At 38.9% G+C, this 11,146-nt stretch overlaps 1 protein-coding gene across 1 annotated transcript in view; it reads right to left on the reverse strand.

Annotated features, from left to right (window-relative positions):
* Positions 1–538: 538 nt before the first annotated feature.
* Positions 539–11,146, reverse strand: part of SLC24A4 (solute carrier family 24 member 4) — an 88,589-nt gene continuing 77,981 nt past the window's right edge. The window contains exons 12-16 of the mRNA XM_035888722.1: positions 7,631–7,797; positions 5,404–5,518; positions 3,599–3,711; positions 2,460–2,525; positions 539–691 (exon numbers count right to left, since the gene is read on the reverse strand). Coding sequence (XP_035744615.1) covers positions 539–691; positions 2,460–2,525; positions 3,599–3,711; positions 5,404–5,518; positions 7,631–7,797 — 614 coding nt within the window. The remainder of the gene's footprint in view (positions 692–2,459; positions 2,526–3,598; positions 3,712–5,403; positions 5,519–7,630; positions 7,798–11,146) is intronic.

Consider the following 11,146-nt stretch of genomic DNA (forward strand, 5'->3'; position numbering starts at 1 on the left):
CCTCCATAAGCAGAGCACTTGAAGGGGGAAATGATGTCCTCAACAGTGCATGCCATGATATGTGCCTTGGACTTTCTGGTCCTGTAGTTGAAATATTTTGACTGAGCCAAGAAAAGTTCTGAACTTGCCTCTTATTCTTCCATGAAAAGTGAATGTCAAAACCAAAAGAACTATAAAGATTTTTCTCCCATCCTCTTGCTAACCTTGGCGGTGGTGGTGGTTGATAGTCTGCAAAAGGAGAATGAAAACCGCAACAGAATGTCCCAGAAATGGGTCATTCTAGAGTTCTGCATGAGATCCACGCAGCTTTATGACTGAGCAGCAACATCCAAAGAGGAGGAAAATGCTTTGGTTGCCTCGAGCTAGCATGTTAAAAGAAAGGTATGCTTTCCTTCCACACAGGTAAAAGTGCTTGTTAGCTGATGAAGCAGGAACAACATTCAAGTTACTGATGGAAAGAAGGTAGAATTGTGAAATGTCTCCTGTCATTTACAGCACATGTAACCAGAAGAATTTCAGTCTTTCTCCTTGTTGTGGTTTAAAGTTCTTCTCGGCACATAGGGAAGTTGACAAAGGTGAAGACATTAAACTCTATCAATATAGAGAAACACAGGAAAACCGCATAAAGAAACAACACGTAGATGCCTAATTTCCTGTCAAGTTTCCACTTATTTACATGGATTCCAAACACCTGCAAGCAAACAAAGTATTAGTTAATTAAGCCCCAAAGGAGACTTTTGGAAACAACCATTCTAAGCTAAAAATGAGAATCTTTTGAATTAGAGATCCTGAACGAAGACAAAGATACAGTCTCAGTAATTTATAAACCAAAAAGGCAACAGACGTTTTTCTGATCAAGAAAAGGAATGTAAAAGCCCAAACTAAGAACTCAAAGTCTGGCCTGACTCTCAGTTGTCCTAAGATCCTTTTACAAAATATTAAATGAATCCACTTCAAGGTCCCTTCATAAGTTCTTAATGTAACTGAGAAATAGGCCCCTAGGGGCTCAGTTTCAGTCTGTGGTGCATTTTCAGTGCACGGGACACGTTCCAGTCAGGCAGCACTCATTCATTGATTCAGTATGAAGTAAAGGAATGCACTGAACTACATGAATGCTTCTCCCTCCAGTGTTCTGCTACAGATCCTTTATGCCCCAGTAGTACACCAGCACCTAATGTCCATTCTTTCAACAGCTTCAGAGGAGGTGCTTTCTTTGATGTTCTGCTCAGCTCCAGAACTAAGGGGAGTTACAGGTTACAGGTAGCAAAGCAATGAAGTCCTCATGAAAGCATCTATTTTCAAGGGCATTGAGTGCCTCTGAATTATTATTTGTTTTGCTCAAAACTCTCCACTGAGTTTTGCTGGGATGGTCTGTGCAAATGAGGGTATCCAGCAGAACAAATGAGACAATAATAGATGCACTGAACTCAGGTGATATGGCTGGTGCTATGAAAAGACTCTTTTCAGAAAAGCATGAACAGCTAGCATAGTAACACATCTGCATAATCGTCCCATTTTTTTTCCGAAGTGCTAATTACCAATATACATGCAGCAACACCAGATACAAACGACTATGGAACATCTTTGTTGTTCACAAGCTCTGCGCAGTATGGCAGAACCGGGGATAAGGAAAGAAAAGAACAGGCTCCCACAGCTTATATATCAGATGCATTAGGAAGTTAGTGGTAGAGTGAAAAGCCCTGGTCATTCTATCACTTAAGTTGTGCACAGGTGATGTGGTGTTTTCTAAGACCTATTCATGCAGCATTGTGAAATCTCCAGTGACGATCCCCTCCTCTACAGAGCCTCCACAGGCAATCAGTGAAAGACATTAGTGAGAGTATTTTTATACCTTTGGGATTTGATTCTTCCCACAGAGGGTTCCCTGGGAGTCAGCAGGATCAGACCTTAAGTACCAGCAAAACTGACTTATGAAACAGAATTATAGTTTCACCTTAACAGGTCATGGTAAGTGTCTTATGCTGAGTGACATTTAGCATGCCTATTCAAAGTCCTGAGGTTCACAGTCCTCAAAGCCTAGTCTTCATTAAGGGTTTTGGCGACAGCACTTGACTGATACAGGCTGGGTTTGGAAATCAGAGACAAGGGCAAAGGGTGATGAAGCATACCTGGGTCTTGTCCCAACATAAAGTAGAGACAGGCCTGGGGTATGCAGCTGGACACAGGCACACAGAAGTATTATTGGATCCCACAATTTCAACACTGCCACTGAAATCAATGGCACTACACATATCCAGCATCTCTTGCACCAAATATCAGATTTCAGTCCTCATGAGGACAATGGTAGCTCTTCAACGCATGGTACTGCTAGAAGAATGATACTTCACAAGAATCAATCATTTGGGGTTAATAACTATTACCATTTTGTCCTTCTATGACATGTAAATATCTAATAAGTATTTCGCAGTCAGAATACTTTGAGACAATCAAATACTTACAGTAAGTGCCACTGATCCTAGCAAAAGTGCAACTGAATAGACCAGTCCTTTGCTGTTTATCTTAACCTGTGGGAATTAGACAGAGAAGAGACCTTTAAAATGCTCAGCATATAACAATTATGCTTTGGAGATCAGAAATCAATTTACTGATTTATGGTCCACCTTGTATCTTGAATAGTGACTGATTTACACATTTTAAACTATGCAAAACCATGACAGATTTATCATAATGAAGAATGGGAAGACTAAGGAATCAAAACAAATGTATAAGTAGTCCCACCTCCATAAAAAAAAAAAAATCAGCATTTTAACAGATTTTATGTTAAAAGACCCTCAGGAGAGAGAGGTATGCTGTTATCTCTCTTATGAGGACAGGCTGAGTGAGTTTGGGTTGTTCAGCCTGGAGAAGAGAAGGCTGCAGGGAGACCTGATTGCAGCCTTTCAGTGCTTAAAGGGGGCCTATAGGAAAGATGGGGAAAATCCTTTTAGTAGGGCCTGCTGTGACAGGACAAGGGGTAATGGTTTTAAACTAAATCAAGGTAGGTTTAGACTGGATATAAGGAAGAAATTCTTTACAAGGAGGGTAGTGAAACACTGGAATGGGTTTCCCAGAAAGGCAGTGGAGGCCCCATCCCTGGAAACATTCAAGGCCAGGTTGGACGGGGCTCTGAGCAACCTGATCTAGTTAGCGGTGTCCCTGCTGACTGCAGGGGGGTTGGACTAGATGACCTCTAGGGGTCCCTTCCAACCCAAAACTTTCTATGATTCTATGATGATTCTCATCTTAGAGACAGAAACACTAAGGTACTAGGAGACAGACAGGTGTGCTTGAAGCTGTGTAGTGAGAAAATGACAGAACCATGAATAGCTATCTGTGGCACTATTTTTCTACTCTACAGCATCGAGTATTCCAGTTGACATACTTGGAATTAGTTGCAGCTTGTGGAAGAAGAATTTCTTCCTTCACTCCAAGTTCCTTGGCAAAGAAATAACACCTTGTTTAGCAACCAATAACATGCTCAGCAGGTTGTTGGTTTGGTTTTGGTTTTTTTTTAAATTTTATTTGCATGCTTGCTTTTTAGGATTTTTTTTTTAAATAGACAAAAAGATCAAATTAAAGATTTGCCAAGTATACATACGGTTGATCCAGAATCAATCGCCATGGTCTGCAAACCCCACGGAATGCCAAGGCCCACCAGAATGTCAAAGACATTGCTACCTATTGTGTTGGATACTGCCATGTCACCGAGACCTGCAGAGAAAAAAAAAAAAAAATAAACTCTTGGGTAAAAACAAAGGATGGGACCATTACTCTGTGTACTAGAGGAAACAAAAAGGGAATGATCTGCATTGATCCAAGCCCCCTTGGACTTGCCAGAGTATCTAAGGAAGGCAGAATACTTCTCTGCCCCTGCTAATTTCCCTTAGGCACTGGCCTAACAATTGAATCACTTCCACAAAGTCAATGTTGTAAAGGAAGAGGAACTCTGATGTAAATGGGACATGTCCCACAAATACCTTGAGAGTACACAGAGCAGAGGACAGATACTACCATACCATAAGTACAGTATCTTCTTGCAGGAAGCTGCTGAGAGAAAGATTATGCTTTGGATACATATTATGGTAGTGTCCATCTCTACTTTTTAGGTATTTGTCTGCAATCTATCAGTAAACATCTGCGAATCCAAGTAGTGCAAAGTCATTGTATTGTCTTTGAGAGAAGGCAGCTGCTTTTTGCCAAGCTAGTGCTTACCTTCACTTTCAGAGGAAACAACCCCTACAGTAATTTTGCCTAATACTAAAGAAGAACTAATCTAAAGAAGCAGTTTGTTAATTTAAAAATGTAACATGTTTTCCTCCTGTTCTTGCAAAAATCTGTTCACTTTAAAACTACATATGGAAAACTAATTTAGTAGGAAGGTGGTTCCATAAGAATGCTGAATACTTTTTTGTACTGCTTTTTGTGAGATTTTGCTGCACACAACAAACAATACAACAGGGAAAATGAAATATGTTAAATATATAATTCTTTTCAATCAAGCAACATTTAACAGCACTACTCCTATCTCAAACTGCAAAGGTGGGGCTTTTGAGTACTTCCATTTATCATTTCAGAACCCTTGTTGTTTGCTCAATGATGTGTGCTGGAGATGTCGTTATCTGGAAAAAAAAAGACCATGGGAATTGGAATAGCGGAAAAGAATACAATTGGTACCTTTTCTTATTCTACTACAGAACAGGAGATCACATTGTCAGGTTTAATGTTTTTCAGCAACAGGAAGGGATGAGGATATAGGTATTTCTTAAGTAAAAAAAGAAATGTAAAGAACCTTAACCACAACTTAAAGATACATGAGAAAGCCTTTGACAATTTCAACTGGAAAGCTGATGAGGACGTAGCTGACATCTATCTAAAACCCTTTCCAGTGTGGCTATTCATATGTCCCAATGGGAAAGAGGTCTGCGTTTGGATGAGAAGTATGCCTGCAGCAACATCACTTCTGCCAGGTCCTCTTAGACCACTTCACTTCCCTGGGTTCAAGAGGTCTTCTAGAAATCAGTAAAAGTTTTACATGGACAAGTGTGGTCAGCATACATTCTTTGATGTAGTTTTTAATAGCTGATATTCCAGTTTTGTCTACTACTTTTATCTTTTTACCCTGACTGATACATACCATGCATGGGATATCTGAGTGTTGAATGACCTTCTAGAATGCTAGGGTGTGCCCAGTCCCAATAAGCAAAAGATAACAGGACAGGGATTATTTTTTTGGTTCACAATGATTAGCAAAGTGTTTTGGCTTTTAATGAGGCCCTGAAACAGTAAAAAAAAAAAAAAAGAAAAAAAAAAGAATAAAATTGCATTGCGAATTTGTGTGTATAGAGGAAGCAAATCACAGAACATGTATGTAAGATTTCAGTTATGCTTCATCAGACACAGTACCTTGTCTTGCTACTATTAAGCTGGCCATGCAGTCTGGGACGCTTGTTCCTGCAGCTAGGAAAGTAATGCCCATGATCACATCTGGTATCCCAAGGGTGTATCCAATCACGGTCACCTGAACAGTAAGGAAAATATATTAACCTATCACATTTGGAAAGTATAATTCCAATATAGTTGTGGCACTCTTAACTTTGATTTCTGGTGTGGACCCTAACAAAATAAGACTCAGGATACTTATCCGTGTCTGCAAATTAAATAATTGTGCGATAACCAGCCTAAAACTGACCCTGTGAAAAGGAAAAGTACTTTGGGTCATATTATTTAGCATTTTATGAGCAAATAAAAAGCTCAATTTTCTGCACTTCTAACAGGACATACTGATCTTTTAAGGAGGAGCACAGACATAAGAATGCCAAGAATGGCAAGATTTTCGCTGGTTCTATTCTCAAAAGGACTGCAACCAATTTATATTGTGATATAGAGGCAGAGATATAAATAACTTATTTTATCCCAACACATGAGGAAGGAAATGGTTTCTTGCATCACTTCTGATATAATCCCAAAGTGAGAAAGTCTGGTTATATTGTCCCCCGAGAGTCCAGATGCAGCTTTAAAAGAGCTTAGGGAATGTCTGAAGCTTGTAGCAGAGCTCTTGGAAAGGACAGGGAACTGTATTTAGCCAGAACATCCAAAAAGGCTGAAAAAGCATCAAGAAAAAAAGGCTGTACAGGCAGCAGAAAAGGAAATAGCCTTATGAGAGTGAGACGACTGAATCAGGGACAGGCAACTGCTTCCCTGCAAAGACTGCTAGGGGTGGAAGTCTTTAAGGCTCTGTGTCGTTTTCTTGAAATAGTTTGCCAGTCTCTTACATGAGGAAAACTGGACCCACCAAAGACAAGGTGTATTTTAGGAACGCACGCACAAACCTTATTCTCAGGGGCAAGCTGTGGCTCAGAAACAGGAGTGGGTATGATTCTCCTGCGGCAAGTGGTAATGGTATTAAGATCTGTCTGCCTCTTAAAATAAGCTGCGTTGCAGCCTTCATAAGCACATCTCTCATTTGTGAAGGGGATATCTACAAATGTAAACAAGGTACAGAGCGTGGCCTTGCAAAGGACATACGGTATGAAATGAATGTGTGGCTTTGACACCATTATGCCAGGCAGAATGAGTGACTGGCATATGAATTTCTTCAATACAGTCTATGTTAAGAAAAGAGAGGAATACTTTACAATGCAAAACTTATATAGAGAGTTGCAAAAAGCATACAGAAAACACAATCTTCCAGGAGAGGAAACATAAATATAAAGCAGCTCACAAACACCTGACACATTTGTGGAAGGTAGAGATGTTTTCCACCCAAAAAAGATTTTGCAGGTAAGAAGCTGATGAACAAAAATTCTTCCATATGCATGACTAGAAAGTGTGTATGTATATGCACATATGACTATGAGTGTATATATGTGAGACTATATATACTCCAGCATGAAACCAGATGAAGGTTTATTCACTATGTTTTCCATCTTTTAGGGTAGAAAAAGGTAACTTTCTATACTTCAAAAGTATGGCTAATTTTTCCATCACAGAAACTCTACAAGGAGCTTTCCTATTCATGCCTCTTCTCTGACTGAAAACATAAACCTGAGAAACTGAAAGAGGGCAAGAAAGAAAAAACAGGAACTCATTCAAATCTTCAAGTAAGTGTGCTTCTAAATTGACAACAATTTACAGATCTACATCGGGTACACTGCTTCTCACAGATCTCGGACAAATAGAATCATACCAGCAATCACAATACTTTTCACTAAGAAGGATTTTCTTGCATTATTCCAGTCTACTCGACGTGTTTTACACCATTTCTGAGTCTTCAAATTTTGCTATCCATCTGCCATTTATGCATATTTCAGTATCAGACCCAGTAGCTAAATTTCTAAAGGTGCTGAAAGTTAAAAATTTTCATTTAAACTCCCTTTTAGTAGTAAGATGTGGATGTCCACATTCTCTTGAAAATGAAGCTGGAACCCTCCTGTACCATATTGGGCCCTATATAGTAAAGGCCCAATTATTTGTGCAGAAAAGAGCAGCAGACAGCTAGAATTATAATAATTAGAGTACGAGCTAAAGAGACTGCATTACAGTTACATGCCTTTCTTTAACAAATACACAAAAGATCCATTTTGAGATGCACATTTCACTCAGTATGGGAAGTCCTGCTACATGCACTTACCATCCACACCATGAAGTAGGAGAACAAGGCAATCCAGAAAGTGGACAAAATGAAGGTGAGCATAAAAAACCTCTCCCAGCGTGGTTTGCTGCAGTTTGGAATGGTGCAAAAGAGCATGAAGATCAACGGCCATGTCAAAATCCATTTAATTTTGTTCATTTTTCCATCTGCAGGACAAAGAAAGGACAGAACCAGCTTAGCTTTCCCATCACTATTCCAGGCCCAGTTACCCCTCTCTGAATACAGCGGATGATCCCAGAAGATCCCAGAAGGATGTTTACAACTGTGCATGTAAGCTCATTTTCCAGTGTACCTTTCATCTAGTGGCTCTCGTCACTCTCAGCCAAGTCCTGCATGCACATCCAGAAATTTACAGTTAAGCCTCCCAAGGTCTATGTAAATCCATGAAAGAATTACGATGATTTAAAAGCATAGCTGCTTTTAAAACCAAAATTAATGGTCAGGTTTGTTGCTTTTTCAAATACCTGTATTACTATTAACCCAAAATAAAAACAAAACAAACCCTCCACCCCCTGGCCCCTCACCTTTTTTTAAAAGGAAGATGGAAATCCTTGCAGTGAAAATAACCTTCTGTGCAGCAACAGAAAATACTTTCACAGAAAACCGAAGCGCAGACCCAACCTATGAACATGACAAATTTGTTTCACATGCCTCACTGTGGTCACTTGGGCAGAACTTTAAACTGCTGCTTGGGAGATCTAGACTCATTAACTCCCTCCAACTGCATATAGCACCACCTTGAGACGGTCTCTTATCCTCTATAAAAGGAAACTGAAGATACCAACTTCACTCGTGCAGCTCTCCAAAATCCAAAATCTCCAAAACGGTAGAGAAATACCAGAGAACTGTGATTATGAAGAAAAGGACACACCTTCTCATTTTTTAAAAATGTATTGTAAATGTGCACATAAATCTCAATACGTAGAAGAGATTTATCTTACAATTGGGCCATAAATGAATGGGGCACTTACATGTTTCATGAGGTATTCTGCAAGTAGGATTACAAATTTGTTTATCAGGCTAAACTAGAGTATCACAGCCAACAGCATGGTGTTGAATTCTTTTAGAATTATGCTAGTAAGGATTTCCATCATTAACTGATAATGATATGCATGAGACCTAATAAAATATACCATTTTGAATAATATGGTTGATTGCATTAAAGAAAATTATCAGGTACATATCCCAGTGAAGTTAATTTAGCTAAATTATAAAGGGCAGGTAATAATCAGTGAAAGCTCCTATCAATTTCACCAGGAATTTTCTTTCATCAAAGACATTGGGATTTAGGATTTGTTTAATGGGAGTTTTTGTCAGTGAATTTAATTATATTGAAATCTGTATTCTGTACCTATGTGTACCAGATACAATGAAATTAAGCATTAAACATTAAAAAATTAATAATACTTTTGTAATTTATGAGGCTACTTATCGGTCTAGTTTAACTTGGCAAGTCTAAATGCAAGTCTTTATTCATTTACTTCAGTATTTATTCTAGTACTAAATTGTCTTACATTAAGTTATGAATCAGCCCCTTAACTTGAGATTTTCTTGTGAATTCTGAGATCCCATCAACCCACCAGGAAATCTTAGACTAAGGTTGTTTTTTTATTCCCGTTTAGCTTGTGGCTGTGGAACTTCTAACATAAAACTACAGAAGTCTCCTGTGGTCAATTCTAATTCTAGAATTTTACATGTCACATGGGGATCTATTACGGATTTTACAGGAAAGTCCTTTTTCCCTCTGGTTACATATGCTGCTATACAGATTTTTAAAACAGTTATCTTTTATCTGTTCTGTCCAGAAAATGACACTTCTTAGCTCATATCTCACTTTGATTCTGTTAACAAGGCTGTAAATATCCTATGGTAATTTCTACCACCTCCTGTTTAATTTGTTACAGTCTGGATCATTAAAAGACTCCTGCTAGTTAATTTGTACTCTTTGTCTACCCAAGTTGCTAAGCTTGGTTCATAGTCAAACAAGTCAGCATGGCCTAGGCCAGTAATTTCCTCGGTGCGTAATTCCAAATGCAGGGTGAGTGGGTGACTGTTTGACAGGAAAAAAATTATGGATCCAATTCTGATCTGATGTGGGTGTGATCTGACTTCAGTGCTGCTACACACAGGAGATTCAGTCCCATTTCTCTTTTCAGTAACATGAATAAAAGAAACAAAATTGCCTGGAGAACAAATAGAGAATAAACAGATGAACTCAGCCTCTGCTGGGGAATATGTATCTTGTCAGGGATCCTGTCTAGCACCCTGAATTACTGAAGCAAATGCTTAACTGTGAGAATTCACAGTGCCTTACCACTGGCATTGCTATGCTTGCTCAGTTCCAAGAAAACGGAAATATTAGTGGAGGAGGACTTGCCTTTCCCTTATCTTTGCTCCGTTTGAATGGATGTGTGTCACATTAAAATTCCTGAATCTACTCTTTATCCAGACATCACGAGTCAGAACTGTTTTTTACAGCTAGATGGTTTGTGGAAGCGACATTTGCATTCATTACATGGCAACCAGACTTGAGACTTTGGGGAACAAGAAACGCATTTCATTCTGGGTTTTGCTGCGTTAACAGAGAAGCTGACTGGCCATCTACAGTTAGCCTGGAACAGTTCTGAACCACCATGGCAAAAGCAGCCTACCTGATACACTTTACATCAAGTTCTCTTTTCTGTCAGGGTTTCCCAGCTTCTATAAAAAGCCTTAAGTATATCTGGCCTTGGTTCTGCCTCAGGCCATTTTCTTCAGCTCCTGCTATGCTGGGTCACAGAACTTGTGTGGCACCCAGTGCTAAAGTCTACTCTTATGCTGTAACTTGGTGGCTAAATAAGAATTTAGTAAGTAAGTTTAGCAGCAACCTCAATAAAGTGAGACTTCATTTCCTCAGGAAATGGATGACTTCATTCATTTCACCTGGTTTAGATGAATGTACAAACAATATACAGCTTGAGCATTTTTATTTTATTTATTTCTGTTGAAATTACTTCTTGTGCTGCTCTGTTGTTTTGTTTTTGACCACCCACTCTAAAATAATCATTAACATGATTTAGTCATAAATTTGTTAAAATGGGGTATGCTTTTAGTTCATGACAAATTGTTTTATGATTGTTGCTTAGCTCACTAGTACATCTGCAAGGAAGAAAATTATCATCCTCATTAAAGCTATTATGCAATATATAGCTGTTCTGCAAAAACAGAAAAACAGTCCCATTGCAAGGTCTTAGCTCAGTTATTTTAATAGCAGTACTGGCCACTTCTGAGACCCCTGGGTCTGAAGGCTCCTACGGCAACCCACATAACTGAGGAAAGGTGTGGTTTTTTTGTCGCACCTCCCACAACAATAATGAAAAAACATTGCTTTATTACAGAAAGGGACACTGGTCTATATTCTGTTTACTTCACCCTGCTGTAAAAGAAAAATATGAGGGTTTTTTCATGAAGTTGTTTTTCCTACTTTATACATCCATTTTTCTGTTCCTCCAGAAA

This window comes from Egretta garzetta, unplaced genomic scaffold (assembly GCF_000687185.1).
Source record: "Egretta garzetta isolate BGI_Z169 unplaced genomic scaffold, ASM68718v1 scaffold361, whole genome shotgun sequence".
NCBI lineage: Eukaryota > Metazoa > Chordata > Aves > Pelecaniformes > Ardeidae > Egretta > Egretta garzetta.